The 16961-nt window shown below is 43.9% G+C and overlaps 2 protein-coding genes across 2 annotated transcripts in view; one reads left to right on the top strand and one right to left on the bottom strand.

Moving 5' to 3' along the window:
• LOC122758407 (WD repeat-containing protein 70) overlaps positions 1-3384 on the top strand; it is a 33317-nt gene extending 29933 nt beyond the window's left edge. Inside the window, exons 17-18 of the mRNA XM_044012574.1 lie at positions 1423-1585; positions 2282-3384. Of these exons, the coding sequence (XP_043868509.1) occupies positions 1423-1585; positions 2282-2369 (251 nt within the window). The 3' untranslated portion in view covers positions 2370-3384. The remainder of the gene's footprint in view (positions 1-1422; positions 1586-2281) is intronic.
• Positions 3385-6975: 3591 nt separating this feature from the next.
• On the bottom strand, positions 6976-12445 carry gdnfa (glial cell derived neurotrophic factor a). Its single transcript, XM_044011786.1, has 3 exons — positions 11735-12445; positions 10831-11061; positions 6976-8298 (listed from the first exon to the last, which is right to left on the bottom strand). The coding sequence occupies exons 2-3, from the start codon at positions 11033-11035 to the stop codon at positions 7739-7741; spliced, it is 765 nt and encodes a 254-aa protein (XP_043867721.1). The 5' UTR covers positions 11036-11061; positions 11735-12445; the 3' UTR covers positions 6976-7738.
• Between the last annotated feature and the right edge of the window lie 4516 nt (positions 12446-16961).

Genomic DNA, 16961 nt, shown 5'->3' with positions numbered 1-16961 from the left:
TTACACGCACCCTACCTTAAGGTTTAATCAATAATGAAAGATTGGCTCCAGTTCTTCAACTGCTCTCGAAGCCTATTAATCAACGCGTGATTCTGGTTGAGACAAATGTGCAAAATTCACAGTTGTTGATGTGTCTCACAGTATTATGCAATCCATGTGAGGTCCAGAGCTGCATCAGCACTGCTCCCTCTTGGCCTCGTAGAGATTCATTGTAACCTGCTGTTGCCTCATATTTCTTAACTGCTGGGACGCAGCGCTGCACTGTAGACTTTCTCCGGGCACTCGCGTCCGCTGTGTTTATAGTCCAACTCCACAACCACAAAATACCACGTCTGTGCTCGATCATGGATGAACTTCATTTCAAGCAAAAGGTGCGAGCTGACATTTCGTGATTTATTGTGATCCAGCTGGATTATTGCTGCCGTTTTTGGTCCTGTCTTTTCACTTTCACTCCTTTTTTTTTATTCCCACCCACACCAATCCTTCACTACTTAAAATGTTACCGTTCCACAGAGCAATAAAGTGGAGTTTTTCTTTCTGAAGGGAAAGAAAAACTCCACTTAAACAGTCCCCTGGGGCAAATAACATGTTTTTCAGGTCTCTTCCATGAGAATGAGTTTGTCTTCCATTGGTCTTTTCGATGACAGGCTGTATTTATGTTGTTTATCCTCCTTGTGAATTCACTCAAGTATAAGTGAAAGGTAATGCTTGGTGGTTGGCAGAACGTTTGGATGCATTGGAAAGAGTCTCCGCAAACAGCACCGTTGCCCAAGTAAAGCAGGAAATCCCTGTAGCGTTAAACGACATGGATGTACAGTATTCGTGTGTGTAATATGTCCCTCTTCTATACTTGATCTTTTAAGACAACCATAATAATAATGTCCTCTCTGGAAAGCAGCACATTCCCCCCCAATGGCTCTATTAAGTGTCATTGAGTCCAGCCAACAGCACACAGTGTTCAGAAACATTAGGAACTGTACCCTAAATCTATTCATCATGTCATAATCTAGCTTGTAATTAAACAGTTTCAAAACCTTTGTGGACACCTCGCTGTGACATATTGATATGATAGATTATTTCAGTGTACCACAGTGTCACGTAATCGGATTAACGAGAATACAGTACGCCCGTATTTACATCAGCATAGCACCGGTTGCCATCTGTCCATGCGATTATGCCGTCGAATGAATTTCTCAACATTTGCATGTTTGATACTAAATGATGCGACGGTCCACTGGGAGATTATGCTAGATTATCGCAGCCGTGACGTCATCTGGCAGCAGAGAGACCTGACAGCGGGAGAGACTGCCATGTCGGTCCCCAGCTTCACCAGTCCAAAAGTAAAAAGGATGTACAGTGATATGCTTGTAATGGATTCTGCACTGCAAGTTTAATTCACCCTGTTCTCGTTTGTCCTCGCAGGTCGCGGAGGCAGAGTCGCTGCTCACGGCGGCACGCTGTCGTCTTTCATCGTGAAGAACATCGCTTTAGATAAGACGGACGACAGCAACCCGCGAGCGGCCATCCTGCGCCACGCCAAGGAAGCTTCAGAAAATCCTTACTGGGTCGCCCCGGCGTACACACAGTGAGGACAAACTATTTTAGTTTTTTGTAGAATCCCGAGTGAGACAGTCACACCTCACGTCTCCTCTGTCTCCCTCACTCATCCTTCTCTTGTTTCTTCATTAGCACACGGTGTAAGACGAATACCTGGTGTGTCACTTATGGCATTGTGATAGTGCTTGGGTTTCCTCCGGCTGGTGTGACACATGAATGTTTAAAGAGCCCGGGCTGTTTTACTGCTTCACTCTTCAAACTCCGCAGAAACGAGAGCAGCGGACAGATTTAGATCACTATCGGGGCTCTCGAGAACAAAACTGTGAGCCAAAACAAAACGTCTGTTTCACATACAGCGCTGCAGGGAAAGCTGTCTTTGCTTCAACATACCGGTGATGCACGTCGTAGTAAATATCAGGCGACAGAGCTCTTTCTCTCTCTGAGGCCTGAGGATTAATAGTCACCACCACGGCTCTCTCTGTGCTTGGCAGGGAGACATTAAACATCAAGTTAAACCTGCTGAGGAGAGAAAAGCAGCGAGGTCTGAGTGACTGTACGGTCCTCACGCCTGAACTTCGTTCCCCCTCACTTGACCCGTGTGGAAGAAGTCATTAATCTGAAGCTTCAAACAAGTGTTAACTAACGTTAAATCTCTGATAACGTTCTGTCTTATTTTACAGCCCGAAGTTGAATCATTGTATAATTTCTGTGAATCCCCCTTTAGGACACAGCCAGAGCCCGTGTTTGCAGAGGAGTCCGAAGAGGACGAGGAAGCTAACGACGAACCGGAGTGGAAGAAGCGCAAGATCTGAGCGATTTGAGCAGCAGATGGTTTCATACGGGATAGTAGACACGGTGGGTCCAGAGCACCACAGCCGCGAGGTCTCAGGATCAGTCTTAGAAGTTACTGTCAGACACGTATATATTTGCTTCTTTGTTAAGAAGAAGAATTTTAACGTTCGGGCATTTTAATTTAGTGGACGTCATCTTATCCTTTCATTTAAATTCCTTACATTTTCCAAAGATTTCTTTTGTCCTCATACGTCCCCTGAATTGGCCTCAAAAATCAGCTCCAGATTTTGTGGTTCTGGTTCTGTTGGTCAGCTGTGAAGAAATACGACCGTTTCATTTTATTTTTTTTTAATTTTGCTTTTTGTTAGTTTTTGTATGAACCAGTACACATCTCACATTCACAAACTAACTTGAACCAACACACCTCTCTACGTGAGACGGTTCTCTACACATCACTGAATTATGATATAAAATAAAATGACTGTGACAATGTGAGCACCTCTGGGAGGTTTTTTATTAAAATTAGGGCTGACAATAGATGTAATTAAATAAAAATGAATTAATTAATCTCACATATTCGTTCATCTAGATTAATCACGATTAATGAAGTTTGCTTTTCTTCTAATGACTAAATCAATGAGGTAGGTGTCCAAATGGAAGTCACAGAGCGATCGGTGCCTAGAGTGGTAAGTTTAACACTTACTTTCCACTCGTTGGTGATGTGGAGCAATTCCTCTGCACAGGTCTCAGCAACAGTCATTGGCAAAGGACCGCAGCTTCCAGTCATTGTCAATAAATTGTGCCGTGTCACCCAGGTAACTTTTATTTTATCGATGGTTCCGTCCCTTAATTATTTTTAATCATTGCGTTAATCTCGGCCGTATTAATCGCAACAATTAGCTAAGTTAACTTTGACAGCCCTAATTCAAATCTGTTGTGTTTCAGTGAAAGGCGTTTTGCTTGTTTTTCTACAAACTGTATTCCACCTCATATATAACGAATTAAATCTAAACTGAAAAGATCTATTTTTATCAACTCAAGTCTGTCAAATGTCTTTTTTTTTTTTAAGGCTAAGGTCTGTGTTTATAGGTTATTTTAACAGCGATGAATCTGCTTCGTTCTCATAGCTTTAATCTATGAAAAGACTATGAACCCTGAATTAAGATTAAGTCATTTAATGAAAGTGTGGCGTGACTTTGATATATCTACGCCACCCAGTTGCCCCTGCGCGGCTTTCTCCATTTGAATCTTGTGAATGACCTGTGCGGCGTCAAACAGTATTTTAACAGACTGACAGAGAACACCACAACATGCAGGGCTAATGAAATCCATGTTTGTGTTCTTTACACATCTCTCTGGAATGCAACCTCTGCCCACAACATGCGAGTGGTCTTTGTTTTTCAGGCTTTGGGTTTGCAGGGAGAAATTTTGACGCAAAAGATGTGGAAAGTCTTAACACTCGGTTTGTGTCATTCATTTTTTTTGCTCATAATTGGTGACTTGCAATGGTACGAAAACTGCCGAATGATTGTCTGTTATTTCTGGGCCAACCGAAATTACAAGCAGACAACGAATGTCTGTATTCTGGCAGTCGTCGCCGCTGGCCGTAAAAAAAAAAAAGAATCACAGAAAGACAAAGAAATACCAGGACATGAAATATGGGAAGCCTGAAACTATGAGAAGCATTTTAAAGGGTAACCTAAAAGAAAAGAGGAGGAGTTTGGCTTAATGAAGGACAAGCTGACGTCAATCTCTTCTCCGCCACGTAAGAGGCAGTTGGCATGGAGGGAACGCTGAGCACACACCCTTTAAAGACAGAAACATGTTACGCGTCGTCTCTAACAACGTCACGTTTTGTGGCTTGGGTTTTTACACATTAGTATTTTCACAGGACCTTTCTGCATGGAGTGGATGGTTGCTTGTCTCTATGTGTCCCTTGTGATGCACTGACAAACTGGGTGTAATTGGCACAGCACCCCCCCTGCGACCCTCATGTGGAGGATAAAGTGGTAGAAGAGGGATGGATGGTGTTTTCACGTTTTTTCTTCATGAATTAATCATATCACAAGCTGGAGACGCTGCTGATTTGATGCACCAACGGACAACTACATCCAGTATTGTGTTCTGTTATTTTCGTATCCATCTTCTACCGCGTTATCCTCCACATGAGGATCAGACACGATAGAGCACAGGTGTCAAACTCAAGGTCCGTGAGCCACATCCGGCCCGCCATGCAGTTGTATTTGGCCTGCAAGAAAATATGTTACGTCTTTCCAGCTTTGTGGACTTTCAAAACACATAGCCGGAACCGGGGCCTCTTTTAGCTTTACACATCTAGTAAAAATGATTAAGTACAGCAAATTACTGGCTAAGATACACATGACGAGAGGACTGTTTGTGCCGTGCTAGTGAAACTTGACTTGAAACTTGACAGTTTTTAATTTCGACCCCCTCTGCTATTGAGTTTGACACACCTGCGATAGAGTGTATTATTTTCTTATCGTCAACAAAAAAACGTGAAAATACAAAGAGTGCACACACTAATGTGTATGTAGCTTAAAACACTTAAAAAACAGGACACATTTATAACGAATTAAGAATTAGTCCATACAATTGGGCACTGACTTGTTAGTCAAACACTTTTTCTTGAGTGAAGATGAAAATTATTATTTTTGAGCTGGTCAAATCACAGATGTTTTTTTGCGTTATGCAAAGACAAAGACAAATAGCTTTTAAAAAATGTCAATATTTGAATGTGTGATGATCTTAAATGGTGAAGGTGTAGATTTGGGACTGATTGTTGACATGGACTTTTCCCAAACCTCAGCCCCTGCGTAATTACACTGCACCTCTTGCCGTTTTCTCATCAGCATCTACACGTCTTCCCTGCACAGTGGAAAAAATTCTTCAGCGCCTTGATTTACAGCTCGGCGTCTCTTTACTGCTCGCTTTTGTTTACTGTACGACCCTGGGCTGGTGTTCAGGAATGTGGAGCAGGACAGGACGCCACAGAGCAGGAGGCCATCTCTCAGACCATCCTCCATCCCCAAATTATTTTCACATGATGAATTCCCAGGTAAACAAGCACCAATCTGGCACCCGCAGCGTTATTCATACATGTGGCAGAACACCAGGAGACACAATATTTTTTTTTTAATAGAAACAAGTTTAATTCTGTAAAAAGTTATAAAACGAATATTGTACAAAAATAAAGTTTGCCGAGAGCTTTGGTTCTGTAACACAAAACAAGTGAGACGACACGAGAGGTTTCTTCTTTTCTTTGAGGTGTCGACACAGTGGGGAGTGAAAAATAAACGCTGTCGTCTTCTCATATTAACACTCGAGGATTTCTTTCTTTGCAACTTTCACCCAATTTCCTCGTCTACCTTGGCATCAGAACCGGAGGATGAAGCACTGAACAACAGTTGAGCAAACAGTGGTGGTGATGATGTTGATGAGAGGACACGCGTTTAATGTACACTGTGGAGGAGTGGTGCGTCTCCTATCTGCACATTGTCATCTGGAAAGGCTTACGCGCAAATCAGTTGTTAAAGGGGAAGATGATCCAATTGATGAGGTATGCTGTGATAAAAGCTCGAGTTTTTTTCTCCCCCTCTGTGTAGTATTTGGCCTAAATTCAGCCTGATGCAGTGGATTTGTTCTGTTTGCAGGAGATTACACAGTAAAGCTGGCTTGCTTGCTGCTGGGTGGGCACAGATACCTTGGTCCCTAATCCGTGCTAACATCGAGACCTCCCCAAGGGCGCTCTTTGTTCCACTTTAAAATGATTCCCCTCGAAGGGCATCGATGGGCACAGCAACATGCTTCTGCAGAGCCTTATGTGGTTGTTGTTGTTTTTTTGCTATAGTTTGGGAATAAATGACTCTGATGCTATCTAGTCTTCACATATTTACAGCAGCCTTTGCCCCGCGTGGATATTTGGTTAAGACTGACTTTTCGGATCACTTTTCTTGTTTTTGGGGGTGTAAGACCTGTCTGTCAGAGCAGAGATACAAACACAGGAAGTCCAGTGATCTTTAAAGTATTGGGACAGTCACCACTGCAAAGCCTTAGCTCAGGGCCCGGAGTGAGGTTTCGGATAATGTAAGCTGAGAGGCAGGTATTCTAGCAGCTTCTGCACTCCGTGACTGAAAGGCACCTACAGCTCTTCAGACGGACGGCTTCTCTCTCATTTAGATTTTAATTAAAAACATGTAAAGGGGGTGGGGGGCTGGGCTCCTTTTTTGTGTACAATTAATTTGTTTGAGTAACTTAAAAAGTACAGAGCAGCATAAGTCATTCTCCTCCTTTGTAAACATTTGGTAAAAATGTCATAGTTGAACGAATCCGGTACCAGGAAATGTGAGGAAAGAGCAACGGCCGACGTAGCACACACACGCATGGTGAAAATGAGGTGAAATGTCCCAAAAAAACAGAAAAGTAAAAACAAACAAAAACTATCCTGCCTTCCCCAAAAACAACAGCTCACTTCAGTTGAAAAATCTTCTATTGGTCCCCTCCTCCGTCTGCGTTTCTACTCCCTCCTTTACTTAATATTTTAGATGATGGTTCTGCACGTATGAAATTGAGAAAACAAAAAGTGAAGCAAATAAGCATTATTATCATTATTATTATTATTATTATTATTATGGTGTGTTTGTGTGTGTTTAGCAGTTGTGGGTCATCTTGTAAGATTTTCGCACGAGAAATTGCTCCATTTTTGGCACCGTCCAGGAAAAATGAAGCTTTTAAATAAATAAGGGAGAAAAAAAAACGAAAAGAAAAAGACAATTTCTTTCATAAAATGGATTAAAATAAATAACAATAAGTTAAATTCCATCTTAATAAATATACCTCTTATACACACGTGTACATATATATATATAGATCTATATATAAATGATTGAAATTTATGTAGATGCGTTGTACCGGAAAGTCTTTGCTGAACTCCGGTGTGGTATTTCTTATCACATGGTTATAAATGTACTTGTCAACAGCGCAGAATTGCAGTGGAAGTGGTTTTTGACTGCAGCTGCATGTTCTCCTCACATCTCTGTGGTCGTCCATAGTCTTAGGAGACAGCTATGCAGTCGGGGGAAAAACAAAGTTCTTCAAGGAAAACGAGCCAAAGTCGTCGTTGTGTTTTTTTTGTTTTTTTAAGCGTAGCACAGTTAGCAAACCTGGTGTAACTGCGCTGACTCTTCTGCAAACTGGAGGGAATACTGGTCAGTGGGTCTGGCTCAGTTGGACCGGTCAGTTCTAACGGTGCAGTCGTTTGAAGACTGCAGACACACCTACGCTTCCAGCTCATTCCCCCCACAGCGATCCGTCCCCCATGCTGTACCGAGTCGCAAAGACCATCCTTAGTCCGTCGACGTGCGCGTCATCCTCAGACGCAGCCACACTTCCGTGCAGAATGCTTTTTCAGTGTGTGGTACACCACGTTGTCGTCCAAGAAGGACAGGTCGTCGTCGAACGCGATCGGCCGACAGCAGGTGCGTGAGGGCGTGTCCTTGTCCAGCTTCTTGTTGTGTGTGAGGTTGTTCAGGATCTTGTCGTAGTTGGTCTCCGCCTCGGCGCAGGGGCCGCTGCAGTACCGGAAGATGAGCTCCTCTTTCGTCTGGTAGCCCAGTCCCAAGTCCGTCACGTTGAGGTGGACTTCCTTTAGCAAGCAGCCCCGAGTCTGCACCGTTATCCTCTCCCTGCCTCGCTCGCCTCGGCCCCCTTTGCCGCCTCGGCTTCCCCCCCGCCCGCGACCTCGCCTCCTGTCCCCGTGTCCCCTCCCCTCGCCTCTGGGGCCTCCCGTGTTTGCCGCTCCCCTCTGTCTCTGCTCCCTCCGTCCCCTGGAGCCTCCGTCGAGCTCTGACGATCTCCTGAGTCTGCCGATGGTAGCCTCGATAAAATCCATTACGTCGTCAAACTTCTCTGGATAGAGACCTGTGGTGTCATCTGGAAGACACAGAGAGAACAGATTTACTAATCGTTATTACTGATAGAGACACAATTGAATGCTGTACTTTATTCATTCATTCATTCAATGTAAATATAGTCTCCAAGGACACAGGAAAGCTTCCACTGGAGTTTCCTCACCGCTCTAAACTCCGGGCGATTGTGTAAGCACAAAGAGGAAACAGGTACTCGTGACACACAAAGGTCGCGTGTTAATTAATCTTTTTTTTTTTCATCATACAGATGGTGGAATATTTTCTTGACTCGGAGTAACTCGTTCTCTTTTATTTGCCTGGCAACTGTGCTTATGTTTAATGGGCAGATAAGAAGATAAGTGCTCACGGATCCTTTTGATCTAAGCCTCTTCCAGAAAGTGAGTTTCCCAGAATTGTTCCTTTAAATGTTTACTGCTGTCACCTCAGTTTAAACCACCTGGACTGAGAAGAGTAAGACGATGTGTATGGACTGAACACTCTGCTCAGCTGACTCACGTGTGTGGACTGTACCACGTGCTGACATAAATGTAGAAAATGTCCATAAATGATCCGAAAACTGTGCAGATCAGCGATGGTGTGCGCTGATTTATGGATCAGTCTCGCACAGAGGAATGTAAAAAAAGAGTCCAGAGATGTGAACGTGCAGGTGCCCGGGGTTTAACTCCCACTGAGACGACTTGAAGGAGCGGAGGGAGCTGCAGGGTGAAGGTCAAGAGTGTGCTGTCGATTGAATTTTCAGACAGAGAGGAAATCTCAGCGTCTGCAGCCATGTGATGTGATGTGGGCAGAATGAGTGATGCATTAAGAATGTGACCAGCATTTCTCCACTTGCAATGTAACGTAGACACAATTACGAGCATGAAACTTCAAAGGCCGAATGAGAAGGACTCCCTTGTGTTGAGTCGTATAGCTGAGAGAGAGAGAGAGAGCAGCCTGCTTGAAACTTAAAACATGCGGCACTTCCAGCTCCCCCCACCATCTGCTGCGAGACACGGTGAGGACTGACTGGAAAACCTTGGACCCTCCTTTGTTCCACGTTGATTCCATTAAGGAGATATGTCGCTCCTACTCCAAACGCCTGCAGGCCTGGCAGCAATAAACGAACACATATAAAGATCGCGACGACGTATCGTTCTGAAATGAAATGATTCAATTACGCCGCCGTGAGTCTGCGTACGTGCACGCGAGCGTGAGTTTATGTTGTATCTTCTTGTGTCGAGAAGCAGCAGCAGCAGCAGCAGCAGCAGGGGTGTGATGTCTGACAGGTGGCGTTGTGGTTAGCGCGGCCTCTCTATTGCAGTGTCACCTATCTCTTCTCTCTTACCTGTTCTTCTGGCCCGAGCGCAGGTCACCCGATCCGCCTGCGCCCCACAGCTGATAGGGCTGCTGCTTATGTACCACATGAGCCAGGGCCAATCTGTTTAGACACACCTGCCCTTTGATTTAAACAGCTCCCATTGTTTGTCGAATGACAAGCGGGGCGGCTACAGTGTACACCTGCCGACAATGGGCTTGTGGGGCAGCAAATGGGAGTGGATTATGGCTCAAATTGTGCCAAAGTCAACACTTGAACTAATCCGTACTTTACCACAGCAGCAGCATATTAGGTTATTGGTAGAAGTTGCATGCTGCGGCTGAGAATCCCTCACCTTACCCTTCCCTTCCATGTGTGTTGGGGAATCTATGTAGCCTTCAAAACTCCTTGCTTAATCAGGCCGATAAGGGTCTACAGCGACTGTTGCTGTAGACCCTGCATTCAAACTTTACGCACAAAACAAAAAGCCACAGTCGTGTTCACACTGTCGGTTCGCAGCACATTTTGGACCGTGATGTCACCGCGGTCCAAACAAAGCATGCGGTGGGGAAGCGTTCGTGTAAATGTTCCATTCCTAATCTAGTTCTTGGCAGCGTTTCCGTCTGCGCGAGGACGACACTGTGTCACGCTGATCCAAACAAAATAAATTCCTGCCCACTGTCGCTGTCGGGACGAACATAAACACAGAGCCCTCTCTCGGTTTTAAATTTTCCGGCGTTGTCTCTCACCCTCTCCCCCCTTTAAGATTCCTGCAACCTAGTTCACGTCGCCTCCTTTAAGACACGCCATGATTTCTGACCTCTGGTTGTTCAAGTCGCAGAGAAGCAGACGAGACTATGAACAAAGAGTAAGAGCGACGGCGACCTCATTCATGCCGCCGGCTTGTTTTGACACCAGCTTAATGTGAACTGCAGCGGCAATAAAGCAGACAAAATTAAGATCTTCCACCTGATAACCCCGCATGTCTGACGGCGTTATCAATAGGACTCTCCACTTGTGGCTCAGCCCTCTCTGGATATCACTTTACAGGCTGTTTCTCAAGTGTAATTAGTCAGGAAAGGCCAAATTACTTGGCCTGCAAACCAACTGTGTAACATCCACGTCTCAGTTGCCCTGGTTTCAAATGGAACCCGTGGCCGTGCATGACAATGAGGCGATGAGAAGATGTTCAGATCTCACTTCTCCCTTTTACATTTGAGTAAAAATGTGTGCGTGTCTTACATGGACTCTCCATCGAGATCTCCTGCAGGTTGTGGTCTTCACGCTGGTACGCTGGCTCTTTGTCCTCCGCAGACCGGGACGCGGAATCACTGTAGCTGCTGGGGAAGTAAGTCCTCTTGGCGGGGTGAGTGTTTTGGTAGAGAGGCCGTGTAGCAACAGAGCTCAGGAGCAACAAACACGTGGCCAAAACATCCCATAACTTCATCTTAGACTCAGTTCCTATGAAGAGAGCTGTGGGGATAATAAGAGGGGGAATAGTTATTTTTGAAATTCAGTGACATTTGTTTATAATTGAGCACGGTGTGTGAAATAATGTTGTCCTGTTGACAATAAACCAGACTTTGTCTCATATTTTCTGCGGCTAATATGAATATGAGAGTAAATATACCCCTGATTTCTTTTCAAATGAAGGCATGACAAGGTAGAAACAGTCAAAAGACATTAGTATAAACGTGTGTGTCACCAACACTTGTTTATTTATGTGTCCACTGACTGTTAGACCCTGTAGGATTATAGAGGATGATACTTTGATATCAGGGTGCGCCTCGTACACAAAAGTGCGTTGGTTGGATCACGCACCAACTCCTGGCAACCACAGCCTAAATAATGCTGTGAGTTGTCCAGATGGCGATGCCCAAAGCTTACGTGAGTGCGTCTAATGGCATGTTGAGTCTGCACTAAACCTAAACATCCATGCGTGGATAAATACTGGCGTTAAACATGCGATGCAAAAAAAACAAAAACACAACAAACTCATAACAAACACAAGTTGTTTTTTCTCTCTGCCCATTTTGGTTTGTTATTTAAACAACAACAAAAAAACAAGTGGAATGTCACAGAGAATCCATTAATATGCAAATAAAAGCACTCTTATAGTATGACATAAAATAAATGCCCCACTTACCTCACATATGGCCCATGCAGACCTGAAATTCGCTTGGCCGTTGGTGTTAGAATCCAAACAGAAAACGCGTCTCGTGGAGTGTCCCGAGCTGACTCAGCTGCGGTGACTCGTTTCATTAACGACCACAATCCACAGGCACGACTCTTGAAGCGCTTCTGAGATTCGGTTCGTGTCCACACAGAAAACAGAACAGAAATACTGCGCCAGCTGCGGGTTTCATACTCCGATTCAGCGCAGCGGCCAAACCATGCGCCTTTCCACACTTTGGAGTCCAAAGGTAGGTGTTGAAGACCAAGGGCCACTGCGCCTCGCCGGGGGTACAGTTGCACTCGCTGATTAATTAGATGCTACGTTTCCACGTTGGAAATCCGAGAGAGATCCACCATCTCCGACTGCACGGAGACCAATGAAGACATCAGCGTCTCCAGTGCATGAGCGAGGCGCAAAATGTGCACAATATCGGTTTTCCAGAGTGCAACAAGCTCTTAATGAAATCAGTCCGAGCGCCGATAAATCCACACGCGCGTTACAAAGTCATCATCGCCAACATTTCACAACATGTCGACACGGTAAACAACACACATGAGGGGTTTTATTCTCCATTTCCTTCCAGGTCAGGTAGTGTCTACAGTGTCGTGCAGCGTCCACGCGCGTTGTCCTCACACTGGACTGAGAGCAGGACAGATGTCTGCTGCGCATAAACACCGCACCGGGCGCAGAGGGCGGTTTGGAGAGATTTATAGTTAAGTGCGCTCTGACGTTTGGGGGCAGTTAGTGTCCGCCCCCTCTTTTATAGATCCACGCAAGAGCAAACAGTGAATAACAAGAGGTCCACATATCTCTCCCAAAACCACCCTGGAGCCCCGTTATGGAGGAGCAAAGTTTTCAGATGTCTTGGGGATTATGTCACACATCCTGATGTCCCCGGATTAGATTTCAGTATGTGGAATGCGATTTGGAGATGTTCTGTTGCGATGCATGTTTCTAACCTGATCTGCGCGCTCTGTGCGCGCCGGTGTCGAGTTCCATCTGATGGCAACACACACCTCAGATACAAGAGTCCCACTTCACTCAGTATTTACTGGAACGTGTGAAAGGAGCGAGATGAGAGGAGCACAGGCTGCGCAGGACCCTGTTGATCAGTTGTAAAACACACACACACATGCAGTGCAGTTGTTTTGTTGTTGTTTTTTTCTCCAAATGCATTAAATGGATCATGTGGTTACTCAATAAGCAGATTGTTGTCAAGGTGAGCCCGAGGCGACACCACAATAGAAGAGCTGTGAAGCAGCTTAAATGTGGCATGGACAAAAAAAAAAGAAGCCTTTCCATCATGATTTACACGCCTTTCATCTTCTGCACAAGTGAATTCCACAAGTCCTTTTCACAATTAAACTCATTTTGTGGCCATTATTGCCAAAAGAGAGAGGGAGAGAGAGAGCAAGCAGCTCCTTCCAGCAGCCAAACACTTGCTTTTCCAAGAAGCATTCTGGTTTTAATTTAACACGTGAAAAGTTACTCAGGATGTCGGTTCAATAAAAGGATGGGATCGAGCACTGACACTTGGAATCCACGCCGACTTAACTGCTAGTCCGCGGCATTAAGGCTCTTTATTCGTATTCTTATGGGCCTCTGCCTCTTGTCAATACAAGTTCTCTCAAGCATGTGTGCGTGCCCTTCCTACACTCTTAAAGAATGTACATGGTACAGAGCCAAGTCTTTATTGTATGGAATCCTGTCATGTCCTCACATGTGGTTCATTGTATTGACTAACAACTTCATTTGTCCTGAAACCTAAATCCATACACTTTCTCTCTTGTCTGATTTTGTGACTTAATCCTGACTCATGCTGCTCCTTCTTGTTACGGCTATTTTTACACACTGGCACATATTCCACTTTGTTTTCCAATACAACTCAGAGAATGTAACAGTCTCCTGTCACTGAGCTCCTATTAAATGATATATCCTCCCCAAAAAGCTCGACATGTACACTAACACCTTCTAAAGTTCATTTGGCGTTCAGGTCTCCGCACGGACTGAAGCCACCTTTTATTTCTCATCTCGAGAGACGACTTGGACGTTCTGTAAATGAGCTGTTGTGTCACAACTGAACCTGAGCCCAGTCGCTGTGATTTAGGTGTCGCGGCGATCTTTCACATCAGCAGTCGTAATTCAACCCTCTTGAATCATCACAACGGAGTGATACGGCTGAACCACGGCCACTCGGACGACTGTTATTTCAAATATTGTAAATAAGTCAAATGTATTTTTAAAAAGAAAATTATTTATTTATTAAAGCCCACATAGACCGGAAGCTCCAATTAACGCTGCGTTTGTGTGTGTGTGTGTATCTGTGTCATTACCTCGTTAATGAAACCAGATTAGGAGGTTTTTAATCATGAAAACAAGTTAATATATGTAAGTAGACCTCCATAACTAACATATATGTGTGATACAAGCATTCTATGTCACCTTTAAATCATCGCGAAAACTGAGCTTCATGTGCCGGTGCATGCTGGAACCGCCTCCGGGGCTTCTATTAGCAACAAAACAGGAATAAACCAGTTAAGAGAATTAGTGAAAGGAAATCAGGGCTTATATAAACAAGCTCAAAGCATGAATGTAATGTCAACGGGCATACGACAGATTATATTAAAAGACGGAGGCGTTCGAGGACAGAGCCAGTGTGGTCAAAGGTCGCTTTTTCAATCATTAGAATCAGTTAATTCAAAAGATTTGTACATGATTACGTGACTAGAGCACAGACTCCGCCTGACACAGTCTCTGAAATGAAATACAGTGGTTTTCACTGAATACACCAGACTCCTCTGTTAAATATCGCAGTATCAGCTCCGCTAGCTTGGAACCTCGCCAGAGCAGGTACTAAAAAAAAAGTAGCAGGTACTATCACGAATGGAAAAGCAAAATAACCGCGCCGTGCCGCGCCGAGTCCCGCTGGGACCGCGTAGTGGAAAAGCGCCACAATACGTGTGCAATTTGCTTGGCAATTATTTTGACTTCAATCAAAACCTGCTTCACATTTTCTGGCTCCAGCTCCGGATTTGCTCCCACTTGTGAACATCTGCTGGTTTTCTTCATCTTCACTGTAACACAGCAGTTCATGCTGCTATAATCAAACAAATAAACAAACCAAAAACTATTTGAAGATGTCACATCTATTTCTCACGTATATATTTTTTATACAGACATCTGCAATTACACTGACACATTTTTGCTAAAAGATAAAAATGTTAGATTAATGACTGATTATACGCGGCGGCTTTCACACAGGAGATATTTTTACACGATGATCTCAGGGTAGTGTAGGACACAGCCTGCTCAGAGTCGTCGTCAGACAGAGGCCATATTGTGTATTGATATGTGCAGCAGTGTCATCAAAGAATTCCTCTGTGACGCTCCTCTGTCTCATACAGACCGAGCTGTGAAGATAATGGTCACTGAAAATAGAAGTTCCTTCATGTGTGAGAGAGCGTCAGTCCCTCGCAGCTGAATACTTGAGTGACTATAATAAATATTAATTTGTTTGGAGCAGAAACATGAGTAAGCCGAACGAATCACCACCACGTGGGCACCCGCACAAGGGGACCTTTCTTTTGTTATTTGCGCCACTGATGGGACGAGCACCTCGATTTAATCCCTTTTTGAAACCGTGATTCCCCACAGAGTTTATATGAACATGTAACAACACTCACACAAACGCACGTGGCAGCTGCAGCTGTTGTAGTTTACAAGAGAACTGTAAAAAAAAACTAATATGAAACAAATGTCACTTTTTTTTTCTCCCTGTGTTCATTACATTCCTCCATAATGACTTGTTTTGTTTCAATCATTATATTTAGTATAATAATGATATAATAGCAGCTGGAGACGTGTTCATGGTTATGTGAATGTGTGTGTGTGTTTTCCACCTCTTGGAAACATCTGTACGCTTGTTTGCAATGTAAACAACGCTGAAGCGTGTCATTCAGTGCATATCCCTGACTAATTTAAACAATTATCGTAGCTTGGACGATGAATCCAGGGACACAGGGAAGTTTGTCAGTTTTTATTTAGAAATCTACTTCTATATTAAAGGCCCAGTTACACAAATAGAGTGATGGATGTCCGACAGCAGCAGGAAAGCGTGCTCTGCTGTCTCCACTGAGCCGGATGTTTCTGTTGTGACATTTTGACGACTGGCTCAGATTAATACAGCATGCACGGAGCGGGACGTTGGTGCTGCTGTGCTGTGAGAACTAAGTGAGCATTACTTTGTGTGTGCGGACATTATTATTATAGCTACTGAGGGAAATAAAGCAGCAACAACAACAACAAAAAAAATGCTTTCATGAGTTTGTTGTCATGTTGCTTGGAAATATTTAATTCCTTCCTGCTCTCATTTTATGTGATATTTTTGTCATTTATTTATTCATTTTTTTTATACCGGATGTTTTTCCTGACACAAATAGGCATGAGACAATATTAAAAAGTGCCGTCACGATTGTCTGGACCAAAATTGTGAGTCACGATATTATTGCAGTGTTTTAATGCTTTTTTTTTTTTATTCAGTGGTCAAGAAAATCGCGCATAGGATACAATTTTTTTTAGTGAGAAATTATTTATTCATCAAGATCATAATACTTTGTGAGGAAAGATGCAGCTCCCCCTTGTGGCAGATTCAAAATGAAATCACAAGGACTGTATGTTGGTGAGCCGTAGAAAGAATCACGTGAAGTATTTTCTCCCTTCATGATTGTCACAATAATATAAATTCTCCGCGGTGAGCGATAATATCATATATTGTCCCTCTCATTTATCTGGACTTGGGACCAGCATCGCGAGGACATTAATGCGCCCAGTATCTTGTGTCTTCCCTCAGGACACATTGGCATGCAGACTCGATCAGGGTTTCCCAACCTTTTTTTATCAAAAAGGACGGGCACCTGTTATCATTCTTCTGATTAACTGATGAGTAAGAGGAGCCATTACAGAGCTGATCGATAGATAACTGCTACTATCATCTCAAGATACATCAAGCATAATAGAAGCATAGTTCAGTCTTACTCCACCGTGCATGTTGTCATGGAATGGTGTTATCTGTGTGAGTGACAGTCACAGCAGGTTTTTAACATCCAGTGTGCTGCTGCAAAAAAACTAACAACTTGTTTTGGTTTGGTACAATTCATGTAATAAATTGGTTTTCAAAGCCTGGTTCAGTCTCACCCAA

Source organism: Solea senegalensis, linkage group LG21, assembly GCF_019176455.1.
Source record: "Solea senegalensis isolate Sse05_10M linkage group LG21, IFAPA_SoseM_1, whole genome shotgun sequence".
NCBI lineage: Eukaryota > Metazoa > Chordata > Actinopteri > Pleuronectiformes > Soleidae > Solea > Solea senegalensis.
This window is presented reverse-complemented; position numbering and strand designations above follow the sequence as displayed.

Excerpts from the sequence above, each read along its gene's own strand:
- gdnfa (XM_044011786.1), bottom strand. The coding sequence starts at position 11,035 with ATGAAGTTATGGGATGTTTTGGCCACGTGTTTGTTGCTCCTGAGCTCT. Across the intron at positions 8,299-10,830 it reads GATCTCGATGGAGAGTCCAT|ATGACACCACAGGTCTCTAT; the intron begins GTAAGACACGCA and ends TGTGTCTTCCAG.